The sequence below is a fragment of the Telmatherina bonti genome, assembly GCF_933228915.1.
Source record: "Telmatherina bonti genome assembly, chromosome: 14".
NCBI lineage: Eukaryota > Metazoa > Chordata > Actinopteri > Atheriniformes > Telmatherinidae > Telmatherina > Telmatherina bonti.
Genome location: NC_136612.1, coordinates 18,638,283 through 18,654,497, shown reverse-complemented (window position 1 = coordinate 18,654,497; position 16,215 = coordinate 18,638,283). Strand labels below are relative to the sequence as shown.

The 16,215-nt window shown below is 38.3% G+C and overlaps 2 protein-coding genes across 2 annotated transcripts; both read left to right on the top strand.

Annotated features, from left to right (window-relative positions):
- Positions 1-102: 102 nt before the first annotated feature.
- nudt9 (nudix (nucleoside diphosphate linked moiety X)-type motif 9) lies at positions 103-7,742 on the top strand. The gene is made up of 8 exons (XM_079253316.1): positions 103-236; positions 679-969; positions 1,150-1,239; positions 1,889-1,975; positions 3,822-3,933; positions 4,753-4,899; positions 5,051-5,135; positions 6,025-7,742. The coding sequence occupies exons 1-8, from the start codon at positions 139-141 to the stop codon at positions 6,168-6,170; spliced, it is 1,056 nt and encodes a 351-aa protein (XP_079109442.1). The 5' UTR covers positions 103-138; the 3' UTR covers positions 6,171-7,742.
- A 554-nt stretch (positions 7,743-8,296) lies between these two features.
- LOC306764977 (uncharacterized protein) lies at positions 8,297-13,919 on the top strand. The gene is made up of 12 exons (XM_079252290.1): positions 8,297-8,521; positions 8,914-9,025; positions 9,430-9,523; positions 9,765-9,819; positions 10,637-10,777; positions 11,082-11,242; positions 11,808-11,906; positions 12,042-12,187; positions 12,299-12,470; positions 12,565-12,677; positions 13,324-13,408; positions 13,493-13,919. Exons 1-12 carry the CDS (start codon positions 8,404-8,406, stop codon positions 13,550-13,552), a joined length of 1,356 nt encoding a protein of 451 aa, XP_079108416.1. The 5' UTR covers positions 8,297-8,403; the 3' UTR covers positions 13,553-13,919.
- The last annotated feature ends 2,296 nt before the right edge of the window (positions 13,920-16,215 follow it).

Here is a 16,215-nt window from a genome sequence, read left to right as displayed (position 1 = left end):
ATTTAAACAAACATTACTCAATCCATTTGTAGTCGAACTTTACGTATTTGCATACGTCACCACGCAAGGCGTTGTACTTCCTGTGCGGTGCATGCTACTGCTCTGAAACCATTGATCAATAGTTTCTCTCAAGGCGGCATGGTAAATTTACCACGGCCACGAACGTGGACGGGCCCGATTCGTTTGGCACTTACTCTACTTGGACTCCCGTGTACTGTCTGCAACATCGAAAGAAGGTATGAAGAGTAAAAGTAGTTTTAAAATGTTAACATTTAAGCTAACTTCAAGTCAGAGAGTAAATATATATAGTTGCCCATTCGCTACAAACTATAACCAACTACACCTACAACTACAACAGGAAAAGTAGTTATTCTCATTCAGACATTGATAATTTCATTTTAATTATTAATATGTGGTATCTTGAACGGTAAACAAGACTTAAAAATCTGTTATTTGGGGTAGTCATATTCAGCCATGATAAGGACAGATTTGTATGAACTCGGTCATCCTCATACTTTGTAAGGCACACTAAGCATTTTTGCTCTTTTATTAAATGAGTTGTGAATATCCAATGGGTGACCTATTGTAGGGAGATAAAAGGGAGGTTATTTTCATAACCTGCTATCTTATTGAAGAGGAAAATATTTACTTGTTGTATGTGTTATATTCGTCCTGCAGGGCTGCTCTCTCCTGCTCGTCTCCTCATCTTGTCAGAACAACTAAAGACACCAAACCCATTGGTACCTGTTCTTATAACTCATACATGACAAGTGTCAGAACAATGCCATCCTCAACAGCAGCACCTCATGTAAAGTCCAGATGCGCACAATATCCAGGGTCCACCATTAAGCGTTTTCCTGTACCTGATGACAAGGTGGACTGGAGTCAGGACTGGCCGCAGTATAACCCAGTCAGCTACACTCATCCTTCAGTTTTAAAGAAGCCAGCATGGGCGGATCTTGATATTGGGTGAGCAACATTTACCTACTTCAAAGTACATCCTGTGCATTTTCATCATTATATCATTGCACATTATATATTTATATGAGTGTTCTGAGGTGTACTGACAAATATTTTCTTATTTTTTTGTTGTCAATGTTTATATGGTGTTAATTCATGCTGTTTCTGTGGCGTTTGCTCGGTTTGCAGCTGTTTTTCTCCACAGTTCAATGCTGTGGATGGTGCTGTGGACAGGAAAAGCTTTGAGGGCAGCTACAGAGTGGAAAATGGAAAACCACTGTAAGTGCAAAGAAAAATACATAAATGAAAAAGATTTTCACCACACTTGAGATCATAATGATAACCATGTCATCCTTATAATTGTTTAGGACTAGTTATGTAATACTTAAGATGGGCTACAACACATGCAACATTTTTTATAAAAACCTCTCAGTTTAAAGATTTTTCTTTTTACATGACTATGTGATTACATCAGTCTTAAAGGCAACACTAAGTGAAGCTTTTCTTTTAATGCACAACTTTAATATTAATGCACAGCAACAAAAGAGACTCTCCAGAGTAGAACTGTGAGCATTTGTTTGTTAGCAGTCCTAATGGAAAATGGTCTTTCTTCTCTTTGCTAAATAGTTCTGTTTTTGTGCCAGCAACCTTTCGGTTTATCTCACATAAGTCATTGTTCATTGTCCTGAGTTTAAAAAAAAAAGGAGCCTGTAGCACTACATGTCAAGACCAGTGTCCAACTGGACTCCAGCAGTCCACTAGCACCTTCCTATGATGTCCTCTACTGTTTGATTTTGTGCTTGTGTTGATTTGTAAGTCGCTTTGGATAAAAGCATCTGCCAAATGACTGTAGAATTGAATTGAAGTCATTTTGGTAAGGACGGTGTAGATATAAATAAATGTGTAAATTCTTTTTTTCACACATTAGGAATCCTCTTGGACGCACAGGACTGACCGGTAGAGGTTTGCTTGGACGATGGGGACCCAACCATGCAGCAGATCCCATTGTCACAAGGTAAACTTTTCTTTGCTTTATTCATTCCTATTATTTACATACACGTGAATCATAGTTATTTGTTTGATTCACTTTAGAGAGTGACTCAAAAGTTTCGATATGGTGAAATTTCATTGTTTTGAGTTTTAAAAAAATCTTACTTACAAATTAATTATAGCTCTTTGAATGTTTTTGGCAGTTTGCTGATTTTAATATGGAAAATCTTGATAACTGCGTATGAAAGGCCCATAAAGAATGTGTACTTGAATTAAGATCTTTATCTGGTTGTCATGTTTAACGACAACACAACATGACAACACACCAGCTCTAGTTGTTTTTTTGGTTTTTTTTGTCTTTTTTTTGTGTGTGTGTAGCTTAATTTTCCATAGTGGGGTTCTGCTACTTGCATTTTAGTTTTTCTTGTATTTAGTATCAAATGTTCACCTTTATCTTTGTCTTCTTCTTATGCTTGTATTTGGTGGTTGACAAACCTTTGTCTGGGTGGGTGCACAGGAGTTTGTTTCTTCTTTTCCTCTGGTGGAAGTGACTTGAGAGTGAAGTATGCACCAGAACTGTCCCCACCCTGGACAACCAGACCTTATTAACTCATTAACTCTCATCTAGTCCAGACTTAAATAGTCAGTCATTTTCTTAACTGCTTGGTCCAATTAAAGTTAGGATAGGTAATCTTGCTCAGAGACATTCTTTTTTTATTCTGGGTGAAGTGGTTCCTCGTCCTGATAGTAGTCTATACATTTTGTAATCATGATCATTAAGAAATATAGTTAGACCCCTCAGTTTACTGTAAATCTGTAAAAACTCAATGCAAACGTTCAGACAGAAATGGAGTTGTTAATTTCTTCTAAAAAAAAAACAAAAAGCCATGGATCACGCAAGGAGGAAAACCAGAGGGGGAGGAGCCAAGACAGGGTGCCACTTTCAAATCTTGCTAGCTCACCAACATTACCTACCCCAACTTTAAATGTTGTGGGAAACTAGAGCCTATCTCAACAATTATTTGGCAGGAGGCAAGGTACACCCTGGACTGGTTGCCAGTCCATCGCAGGGCCAACACAGAGAGACAAACGACCAGTCATGCCACATTTATTTACAGTAAATTAACCCAACAGTCTTTGGACAGTTGGAGGAAGCCGGACACCCGGACAGAACCCACGAGAACATGCAACTCCAGAAAGTCCACGAATTCTCAGCCGAGGCTTGAACCAACAACCTTCTTGCTGTGAGGCCACAGTGCTAACCACTATGACATCGTGCAGCCAAACTTACACAGTTATTAAAAAATTAAAATACTTAATTTGAAAGAAGGGCTGCACGGTGGCATAGTGAACCTTGCCTCACAGCAAGAAGGTCGCTGGTTCGATCCTTGGCTGGGGCAAGGTTTGGTCAGTGGAGTTTGCATGTTCTCCCCGTGTATGCGTGTACTCTGGCTTCCTCCCACCGTCCAAAGACATGCATGTTAGATTCAATTCAACTTAATTTGTATAGCGCCACTTCACAACAATATTGTCACAGGGCACTTTACATACGCGAATCAACATACACATCATTTCATTGGTTGATTGGTTACTCTAAATTGCCCCTAGGAGTGAGTGTGAGCGTGAGTGGTTGTTCGTCTCTGTGTGGCCCTGCGATGGAGTGGCGGGCTGTCCAGGGTGTACCCTGCCTTTCGCCCTAAGACTGCTGGGATAGGCTCTAGCTTCTTCGGGACCCTGAATTGTGTTAAGCGGTTAGGAAAATGAATGAATGAATGAATTTGAAAGAATGGTAGCATGTGAACTCTGTGTGTCTTTTTTTTTTTTTTTTTTTTTTGCTTGCATTTGGCCCGACATGTTTCTCTGTCTGGCAGATGGAAGGTAGATCCCAGTGGAGCAAAGATACATCATCTAGTCTCCAAACGGCCTGTTCTGCAATTTGTGTCTATCAAGAGGAAAGACTGTGGGGAGTGGGCCATTCCAGGGGTCGGTTGTGCTTTGATTTCTTCTTCTTTTTATAAGTGGTCTGTTTCTCATTGTGTTTATGGAACCTTGCCTGTGAATGTATTTTTCCTGCATTTTATTGTACATGATTTTCTGAGCCAAGAATGTTGTGGGAACAAAAAGATCAATTTATGGTCATGTTGGGAAGTGTTTTTGTTTTTTTTTAAAGTCCTTTTGAGCATTTTTCTGTTGAAGTGAAGTATGATTATCATTCAAGGCCTGGTCAAAACCAGCTCAAAAGACTTTAGTTTCCAAACAGTTTGAAACAACATGTGCATAGTGCAGGATTATACTGCCAATACTGAAGATGCAACAAGTATAATCTGCCTGCAAAGTGGTCAAGACTTTTAATTCCTTTAACTTGATGTTAAAGCATTAAATGTATGTTCTAATTATACATTGAGGAAAATATTAATTGTTATTAGAGTATATCTGAAGGTTCTCGTTGCCAGCACTCTGTGTGCATCTCAGTGTTTGCGACATTATATAACACAAAATACATGGAAATTTCATGTAGTTGAACACATTCCACCAAAATATGAAGTATGATATTAAAGAAACTTTTTCAGTGAACATGGCTACATGCACGGTATTATTCCTCCTCCCCAAATAAGGTCTTAATTGGGGCTACAACATATATACAGCATTTCAAACGATAAGTAAATTCATTTATGTTTGTGGCGCTGTTGTAGCGACATTTTAGCAGGTTGAAAAAGAGGGCAAGCATTTTGTCAGCCGATTTTCATCAAAATGTGCTGATCCTGTAGATTGCCCATTCATGTTCCCATTCTGATTTTGCAGGGTATGGTAGATCCAGGGGAGCAAGTTTCTCTGACCTTGCAGCGCGAGTTCTCAGAGGAAGCCTTAAACTCGCTTTTATTGTCGCCATCAGAGAAGGCAGAAATCCATGGGCGCATCACCAAACTTTTTGAATCAACTGGGTTTCAGGTCAGTTACTGATATGATCAGTCGGTGTTTCAGTCAGAGCACATTGAGACTGCATGAAAATTAGATGAGTTTCTTTAGAATAGAAAATCTTCAATCTTATCAGATGAGATTGTGTGAATGTGTCAACAGTATAATCATGTATCTCCTTCAGGTCTATAAAGGCTGTGTTGATGATCCTAGAAACACTGACAATGCGTGGATGGAGACAGTTGCTGTCAACTTTCATGACGAGTCAGGTATCTGCATGTACTTTTTTAGATATGTCCTGTTTAGCTTCAGATGAGCACTCAGTATTCATGTTTGTGTATTTTGTATTGTTCTTCTGGCAGTTTTTATTGTGTTTTGTTTTTGCACAAAGGATGGTCTCTCCTACTTTACTCCAAAAGAAATCTGTCTCTGGGTGTCAATAAAATTCCCTTCAACTTGTTCAGCAAAAACGAGGCTAAAATGCAGTAAAAGTGTGTTTAAAATTACATACACGATTAATACTTCCATATGAATTAAAAGGGTAATTAAGGACTAGGTGCTGCTTTTGTTAATCTAAATACACTCGATTAGTTGGTTATCATCAGTAGGCGTCAGCGTGTCTATAACAACAGGAGTGGTAGTAGTTTGCTGGTCTGTAGCATTCAGTGTACACCAGACTGTACAAATAAAAAGACTAAACCATATGGCTGTTTTGGAATTGTGGCCAAGAGAAAGTCTTTTCTCTTTGGCTAGGAGAGCTTAATATCAACAAGCCAAGAGACTTCTGGATCAGTGGTCTTTGGACAGACGATGCCAAAATGGAGGTGTTAATCCACAGTGCTGTTATGTCAAAACCAAACACATCACATCAGCTAAAACGCCTCACGCTAACTGCCAAGCGTTTTGGTGGTGGGCTGATGTCTTGGGCTTGTTTGCAATCAAAGAACATTTGATATCTTGTAGTCATTGAGTCAACCATGAACTTCACTGTATACCAAAGTTAAATGTGACTTTCTGACAGGTTACTTATCAGATGTTGTTATTTTACCTGACTCTGACACTTGCTAAGCACCAAGTTATTACCTATTAATGCCCAAAGCAATATATCAAATTAAAAGAAGACATACTTTCTGTTTGACACGACTGTTCTTATTGCAGGCAACAGTGTGAGTGAGCTGCCACTGCAAGCTGGCGATGATGCAGGACAAGTGCAATGGGTTGACCTTGATTCGTCTTTGGCTCTCTATGCGAGTCACTCCCATTTCCTGGAGCTGGTTGCCAAAGAGAGGAAAGCCCACTGGTAGCTAAGGGCAAAAGACTCTTCTAATATAACAATAAAGGGGGGGGGGAAGCATTTAATACACTTGTATATTTAGCAAGCATGACTTCTGAATCTTCCCCTGCTAAATTATTCATAATAATCACTTATAAGAATGAAAATCTAATATACCTCTCTGCATATAGCATACCTACAAAGAAGAAATACAATGAAAAACTCTTTGTGACATATACTACAAGAAATTAGAATTGAATTTGTTTTTTTGACCCAGATTACACGAGGAAAAAAATATGACTTGCCAGCTCAGTAGTGTGCGTATGGTATGAATACTTGCAGGCCGCAAGCCAGAGGAGTAACGTTTTTCGAAGTGCCAGCAGATGGTAGACACACAGATCATTTCACACTCGACAGCCTGCCTCTCCAAATGTTCGCATCAGTGCGCGTCATCTCACTGCCGGGAATCATTGAGGTATTGATGAAGGATTGCGCATGAAGCAGCTTGAATCTGTCAGGACTCCTGCTACACACACATAGATGGATGCTTCTGCATAAATAGTAGACCATTACTGTTTATTTGTTTTGCAATAATATATGTTTGTCTTTAGATTTAATCCATAAAATTCAGGAGAGAGAATGTAAATTGACTGTGCATGACAAAGTTGGTGAAGGTGACCATTGAGCGCTTATAGGAAGAGGAGAATCTGACTGTAATTGGGTTTATTAAGTCAGAACCTCTTTCTTGAAAAGCCTAATTAAATTAGTCGGTTCTCGGAGGCGCCATAAATCCAATTAGCTTTCTTTTCTGGTCTCTTCACCACTTAGGCCACATAGCTGTATGACTTGATATTTAGCTGAAAAGTTTATACCAACGGCATAGTATGAGGAAGATCTTACTATTAGGTACATTACACAACTGTATCAAATTCTTTGATTCTTTATAGATCCCCTTTCAGCTCTACTAGAGCACACCAAGCTACTTTCCAGCACTGTTGAAGTACAGCGGGAATACTAATAGCATTAAGACAGAACATTTACCATCCAGGGTTTCCCTATTGTGCCATTTAAACTTACAACCACGCAGTCACAGAATCCTGATTTTTTTTTTCACTCTAAAAGGTAAGAAAAAGTTATTAAATATGTCAGACTTTTATTGCTGAATTCATAGCTAACCTTTTAAACACTTGTTTGTGTAAGTAATTAGGGCTATACTTGTTGAAATGAGTTCTTTGTCAAAGAGAAACATAAAGTAATAACCCTAGAAGTGTTTACTTAACTTGCACATAATATTTAACACTAACCTGCTTTCATGAGGATTACGTGAAATTGTTAAATGTTCATTTTATATCTACTGAAAATTTGGCCCTCTATTATAATGTACCTTCCTTGGTGTGATTGTTTCACACCCTCTCACATTATAGATATGTTCATTGTATATGTTGTGTTTCTCTGTGTGTGACTGTGCAAACTAAACTTGCACAATGATTTATGTTAAATCACATCCTGTTTGAGTGATTATCTGACAGTGTGTAGCACGGGTCAGTAAAACATGAACACACCAGAAACAATAATAATCTGGCGTCTTTATTAAATTATTTTTGTGTGGTTCTGCAGGTATATCAATGTGTAATGCATGTTATAATGTTTATGTTCCAATAAACACAAGTTTAAAAAAAAAAAAAAGTTTCTTCTTTCATGTTTCTTTTACTGTTGTTTTTGTCCTCGTTTGATACACAATGACTGCTCTCATTACTATTATAATATTGAAAACGAGACTCTTGATATTTTATTATTTTTTTCTGAGAACCAAGTTATTGCAAATTGCGCCGTTACTGTTCATAAAGAGGGTCAACAGAATTAAATGTGGAAAAAAAGCTTTTCCAAGATGAGGATAAATTGTATAAACTTATGGCTATGAAGCTATAAAGCTCAACGTTTCCACCTTCAAATTGTGAAAGATATGACATCATTATTAATTTTTAATTTGTATTCTTAAAAAGGTACGCCTTTTTCCATGAAACTCCTGATCTTGTAGTTTTGTTTTGTTTCGTTTGTAAAATTGGTGAACTACATTTCCCAGAAGTCTGTGCAACAAAAGCCGCCCAAACTGACGACGTGGCCGAGCTACGTCTCAACCTCAGGTTTCAGACAGTGGACCGGGTTGATTCAAACTGGTAAACCAGCTGTGTAAATTACTAATTCTGGATTTCGGGAGGCTACACCATATTACTCAGTTACTTTGACCTCATCACTGTGCAGCCATGTCGGGAAAAATCAAGAACCGAAGTGCTGCAAACGCGGACACGATAGCCGGCGGCGTGTCCTGTGATGAACGCATCTTGCGGGATATCCATCAGCTGTACACGGATACTGACAGTGGTGAGATGGCTAACTCAGGTCCTGTGTAATCGCGCCGATAGTAATTTGTTGGCAAGTAAACTTAAGTTAGCAAGTTTTTTGTTAGTTCGAGATTAGCTAGCTAACCCAGTAACATTTTGAGGGAATGCATGGGAGCTAATAAGCGATAGCTTTGTATGCTAATAAGGATTTAGTGGTTTTGCTGACGTTACGCATATTAAAGTTAATGCTGGTCAAGTTAGCTACTGCCATCACCTGCTTTGGGAGATTTTATAACATAATTCCTTACTGGTGAGTCAGCTGTACCTTGTGGTGATGTAACTTGTTACATACTGAGAGAAGTGAAGCTATAAGCATATTCAGAGTGTTGTGCATAGATGACTAGGGCTCATTTAACTCTACTTCATAAACAGGGTTGATATCAGTGGCTGAATCAGTTGGTGTGAAGCTGCTGCCCCCCAGGAAAAAAATCACAGTGATGTTGATGGGCAACCACTCTGCTGGGAAGAGCTCTTTCATCAACTGGTAAATACATTTTCCATTTTGTATGCAACACAATAGAGCAGGGATCTTCAATCCTGGTCCTCAAGGGCCAGTGTCCTGCTGGTGTTCCAAGTGTCCCTGCTGCAACACACCTGGTTCAAATCAGTATGTATTTAGCAGACATGTGCAGAGACAGTTTGAGCCCAAGTCGTATGTGTTCCAGCAGGGACACTTGGAAAACCTGTAGGACACCGGCCCTTGAGGACCAGGATTGAAGAGATTGATAGAGATAAATGACAAGCAGTACAAGATCTTGTACATTTTTGTAACTTTCACCTGTCCAGAGTTTAGCAACAACCCTTTTTTTCCCTTATTAGGCATCATTGTAAAGAATATAGTGCTTTGTTTCTTTGATGCATCACTGAACAGCTTTTATCCTTGAACAGGTATGTGGAGGAGCACATCCAGCGCACTGGAGTTGCCATTGAAACACAAGGCTTCAGCTTTGTCACAAGTGGACGCAAGAGAGAATCTCTCACGGTGAGTGCAAGAGCATTGTGTTTTTGTCGAGTAGGAATGTTGTTGATCCTGGAAATGGTCTAAATGTATGTTATTCCTAACAAAATCCATTCCGTATCCACTCTATTGTTTAAGTTGCATGCTTTCCCTCAATGTGACTCATTGTAGTAGTGATCACATGAACCACAAAGATATCTGGAGTACATTGATCTGTTTCACACACCATCTGTGACGTTTTTTTTTTTTTTTTTTTTTTTTTTAGGGAAATGCCACACTTCATCTTTATCCACATTTCAAGCCTCTGCAAGAATTTAAAGGTGAGTATTTGTTAAAAGGGCAATAGTGGACATTTTTACTCTTAATATAGTACCTAACACATTCTACATGGAGAATTAGCCATGAGAAGATCTTTCCACCATCCAAACTAGGACTGCACAATACTGGGGGGGGGACTGACATTGCAATTTTTTTTTCTAACCCTGCGATATGAAAGAATATATGCACTCTCTTTGTGAATCTTAAGTTACAAGTATGTTTTGGTTTTTTTTGTTTTTTTGCCTGTATTTGATTTATTCTTATACATTTTATTGCTTGCTTTATTGTGCTAGGTCCTGAGTCAATGTTTCATTATATCATTTGCAAACACACAGGTTTGTTTTATTGACAGTGGCATTAAACAACCTGTGTGTCTGATACCCTTGAAAGTGATTAAAACATGTTGTGTTCATTTGACTCTTACATTGCAGGACCTGCAATTTGACTATTGCACACACATACATTGCAATGCGGATACTCAAACGCTATATTGTGCACCTCTTGTCCAAACTGTCTTTTATTTATCCAAGATAGTCATTTCTATATTATTTAAAAGGCTACAGCTCCGGTTTCGCTATTGTTATATTCTGTTGCTTTTCATTTGCTGAACACAGTAGTTACACCACAGCCAGTGTCATCATTAGTCGTGTAGTTAGTAGTTTGGTTTAAATGCGGTCATGCCAAAGATCTATGTGGAATACTACTAATAATAAGAAATTTATGGTATCTTAGTTTCTTTTTTTGTGTGTGTGTGTGTGTGTGTGGCAACTAATGACAACTAAATTAATCTATTTCTGTGCACAATCTTTCACCCACTAGGCGTTTCAGAGTACTTGAGCACAGAAATTTGCACATCGCGACAGAAACGGTTCAGCCTGGTGACGTTTGTTGATTCTCCTGGCTTGGTGGATGGTGATATGAAGTATCCATTTGATGTGGATGAGGTTATCCTGTGGCTGGGTAGGTCGCTGCTCTCCTTTCGGGTGCTGTTCTGACATTAATGTCAAGCTTCACTTAAGCTGTTGTAGCAGCTGTTGTCATGGCAAACAGCTGGATTGGTAAACAATTTAAAGGGTGTAGCTCCTCTAAAATACCTTTTGTTTGCTGCATATGAGCCGAGGTTTTTGTTTTTAAAGCTTATAGTCTTCCAGAAAAAAAAGTTTTATAATCATCATTCAGTGAAAATGTGCTAGAAATAGAATAGAAAATATTTACAAACAGCATCTGTCTTCAGAAACTAATTACATCTCACTGTCACTTTCAGGTAATCTTTGTGACCTTATTCTGGTCTTCTTTGATCCCATGGGTCAAGCTTTGTGCAAGCGCACCCTCAACATTGTTGAGAGCTTGAATGAAAAACATGGCGACAGGCTGCGCTTTTATCTGAGCAAGGCTGATGAGGCTGGAGGAGAGTCGGACAGACAGGTAATTGCAGTTAAAGATCAGTTCATTAAATGTGTAGGTTTTGTTAATCTGACCTATAACATGCATGATGCTCATAACAATATGTGGAGTAACAGCAGTGCGAGCATGTGCGCCACACTTGTCTGAGCATTAACACACAGATGTTATGTGATATCCAACTGTGTAAATTAGGTGTTTTAGTCCACTTAGTCACGCTCATTATCAAAAACCTTTTAACCGTCTGTCATGTTTTCCCGATGCACAAATTCTCTCCAGTTTTGTTTTTGTGTAGATTAATGTATCTTTTACATGGGAATTGTCTGTGTTTGGTTACACATAACCCTGGTTTCAGCTCTGAAAAACACCAGTTGAATTAATTGCTGTCCCTTAGTTTACCATTGCTTTACTTTGTTTGATAGTTTTGTGATCCTGTGAGTCTCATCACTGATCTGCATCTGTTTTACTGCTTTTTTTTATTTTTTTTTTTTTTTTTTTTGTTTGCTGTGATTTGTATGTAGAAGTATATAAATGTAAAATGGGAGCAGATGGGTAAATATTACTTATATTTTGTGATCTATTGTTTCAGAGAGTAATGATGCAGATAGTCCAGGAGCTCTGCAAGCGGCCCGGGCTTAACAAATGTGGCTTTGACATGCCCACTATCTATATCCCCAACCCAAACAAGGTAAGAGTTTTTCTCGCATTGAGTTTCCTGATTGTCATCTTTGTTGGGTTCATTCCTCCTGGTTTTTCCATAATTATATACATTTACATGTACTAAATAGTGTTTTAAGTTTTGGTTACTGGTCTTTTTTTTCAGCCTAGTCGTTGCGTCAACCAAATTGAAGCGGTTTGTCGCACCATCGAGAAAACCATCAACCAAACAGTCCAGAATACCCTCAATTCTCTGGAGAGGGACTGTGAGCTCATCAGCGAGGCCATCACAGAAACACTCAGAGACGACAGGTGAAACACAAGCTTTCTTTTTACATTTCCATCCTCATTCATTTAAACTATTATTCGGCGAATAACTTAAATGTATTCAGAGTAGTAATCCTGATTTATTTGGTCTTTCAGACAGACCAGTCTGGAGAACCGTCGTTCGCGCTGCAAGAGCTGCTTCCTGACTCTGTTGGGGTTTTTCATCCCTCTGACTCTGCTGGCCTTACTGGTGCTGGGCGCTCTGTCCAAAGAGTTGCTGGAGATGGCTCTGGGCCATGAAGGCACAGAGGCACTCTCTCTCTATCTGGTAAGTTTCCAAGTGATCACATTATGCACAGTTCTGTTGCCTAAATTCTACATATAGACAGCTCAAGTCCATTAATGCTGCTGTTGCGTTACAGACTCCTATCGTGAAAATATTTGATTCCCTGTCCAGAGACCAGCAGCTTTACAGCTGTGGCGGACTGGTCCTTCTCTCCTTCCTCCTGCTTGTCATTGCACGCTTCTCCTTCAGGTAGGAGACATCAGTACAATAAGAGCATAAGTTGATGGTAAAATAAGTTGGATATCATATATATAAAACACATGCAAGTAATTAAGTGAAACTTTATTCATAAAGCACGTCTCAACATATAAAATCACAATGTTTCCAACAATATAAAAACAATGTGTAAAATATCTAAATATCTTAATCACATAGCCTAAATTTTGTGATTGGCATGTAACTGAGTCTTACTGTGCACACTTAATCTCCAATGTCCAATTATTTATGTCATCTAAAATTTTGGTTGTCAGAAGCTGTTGTCCTCCATGGATGGCAGGATGTAGTGTAATCCCATTGCTCCCTGTTATTTCCTACAGCTCTGAGCACTAAAGTGAGGAATATTGCTCCTAATTAGATTTAAAAATGTATAATTTTTAACTTGATGCCTTTTGAAATGTTTGTTTAAACTCTTACAGTAGCATTTTGATCAGAGAAGCACAGAAACTGTGGTCTTTCCAAGCTTTAGTTTTTTCTAAACTGATGGCTGCATGTTTTGTGGATTTGAAGTGTTTTAACAATATTGAGGGGGCGAAAAATGTATAGTCTCCAGAATCTCACCATTCACACTGAACATTAACTCCAAATGTCCTTAATCTTCCCTTCTGATTCTTTGCAGAACTCTGTCGACTCTGTCAGGCAAACAGAAACGGCAACTGCAGGAGAAGCTGGAGTACGTCCAGGAAGTGATCAAGACGAAAAAGGTAGTGCTGCTCAAAATTTCATTCTGAAATTGTTGTTATTGGAGAAACGTGTTATTCTTGATGATTATTTTTTTCTTTCTCTAGAAAAAACTGTATGAGGACTACCTACGTCAGAGTGTCAGCGATCACGACATGGACTTGTAAAGAAAGATGTATGCAAAAACACCCCTCTCCAGTCGACCAATAAAATACCTTCTCTGCCAAGGTTTCAAGCCAGCTGCCATGTCACTCTGACTGCTTAGTAATGTATAGTTTATTTTTGTTACGAGCATGTGTCACACAGAGAAACCCATCCAAATTTTGGTGCTGTGAGAGCTACAAAACCTGTTAGATGATGATACCTCTGTACAAATAGTTACACCACTCTACCTTCAGATGAGATGAACTGTTGCGAGTCACCTACTTGTTTTTGATGTTTTTCATGAACTGTGCCTCTGGTCCACTAAAAGTAACTTGGGCATATCCCACTTTAAGACATTTAAAAGAAAAAAAGTCCAAACTATTTATAACATATAGCACTGATTTACAAGTCACTTTGTATATGTTAGTTTTTGAGGACCTTTACCAGCATTTTATACTGTATTTTGACTGTTTCTTATCATGCTTACAGTTTTGCATTGATCCAGAAATCATGGATTTAAAAACGGTTTACAATATTCAATTATATGCACAGAACATGGAGTGATGATTGTGAGCCAACAGTCTGTTATCAGCGACCAAATAATTTCTTGTATTTTCTTTCCTCATTGTGACCAGTTTTATTTACAAATGATTTGATTAAAAAGAACATATTCCATATATGAAGTAATGAGGATTTTCTTTTTATGTAAAAACTGTACTTTTCAAATAAATAATTTCTAACTTAAAATTCATTGAATATTATGGAGGATTAGAATTTTATTCATGTAAGGTTTAATTTTCTTGTCTGCTTCATGGATACTGACTATATCTCTGTTCTTCACACCAGTCATTGAAGGTGTGTGGGTTGAAGGAAAACATGGAGTTTATTTTAAGGATGGTGCAACTTATATATCTTTAAGGTGGTTGAGTTTGGGGTTTACTTTGTACTGCATTCTGTGGGGTTGCAGATGGGTGAGAAAAATATGCATTTATTGTTTGAGATCAGATTTGGACTGACTGGAAAGTCAAGATGATGAAAAGACTCAAGTTTCTGCAAGAGGGTATTGAGTAAAAAACATATTCCACATATGAAGAAATGCATCATGACATCAGGCTGACAGTTTGGAGAGAAGGCTGTTTATGTCTTTTAGTGCCCAAATACAGGAACAGCCATTGTGTGTTGAGGAAAAAAAATGATGGCGTATAAGGTAGCTAAAACATTTGGTCCGTCTCAAGATACATTTAGGATTCATGATCACTAAATGAGTTAGTTCACCCATCAATGTGAAGAATGACAATCATTTGCAACAATTTGGTTTGCCATTTAATTAAGTTTTAAAACCATTCAAAAGGCCTTTATAATTGATGAAAACTTCTGGATCCAGAATCGATAGTACCATTTGCATGAAGTCTATTTTATGTTATACCTTTAGTTTTCACTGAAGTAAAAACACTCAACATGATGTCAGCATGCTGTATGACCAGTGACCCCTGCTGCAGAATGTGAGGCCCAGTTGTAAAACATGCAGTACAGTGAATAAGCAACATTTTTCAAAGCAAGTAACACCTTGACTAAACAACTGAACAGATTTTACACACAAAGATCTGGCTTAGTCTAAACACGCTGAAAGATGCTGAGTAAGGTGGTTTAAATTCTCCTGCACGCTGCCTTCAGGCTGACCTTAGATGGCAAGCTGCTTTGATTCAGATAAGTTATGAGGGTAACTTTATGTAATTCTGAATCACTAACTCAATGAAAGAAAAAAAAAATCAAATAGGAGATCTTTAAAAAAAAAAAGAATTAATCAAAAGCCAAGATATCAAATGCTTTCAGATTAGCAGGGTGTCAACATAAATTAAGCTTTCTCAATAGTACCAGTATTCCCCCAGCAGAGGGTATCATTATTTAGTGTAAACAGTTATTGTTTTCATTATGACGACCTTTACATAAAATATTTTCATACACTAAAATGAATAAAATATGCATGAGTTAGATTGTTGGCTGTGTGTATCCTATATAATTTTTTTCATTGTAGTTTGATCATATGAATTTATTCCTTTTAATGCATGTTATTCCTGTCCATAATTTGCAATGGTGTGTTTTCGGACTGACTGGAATGTGCATGTCACAAAATTATCCCCTCCTTTGGTGATATTCCTTTATCGTTTGCCGTACAACCTGCAACGGCTTGATCTCATGTAAAGGACCTAAATGAAATATTACAAATTGTTTCAGTAATATCAAAAGATAAAAGAAGAACCAAAAGGTTTTGTTGGTGGGATTGGCTAGAGGTAGGATGGGCAGGCCCTGGTTCCAGGGATGTGTGACTGGGGCATGAGTGTGGACTGGTAGCCACCAGGTGGCTTCAAGGGGGGCCTGATCCTCCATGGGGGTTGTAATGGCCCTATGCATGCTGGGGTTGGGTGGGGTGGGGTGGCTTTCAGGCTTTTGGGGCCTACGCTGTGTTCGCCCTGGGCACTGTGGTGTCAAGTTTGACATCGAGGGCTTATGTACTTCAGTTACATATCTTCTTTAGATTAGAAAAAGAATATATTCAAAATACAACATTAATATTTTTATTTAGCAAAACTATGTCAAATCAGCACACAAGATAATATTTCATTTGCACAACACATCACACATTTGAATGTAGTTTCCACAAGAAAAAAGTTATAAATAGGAAGCC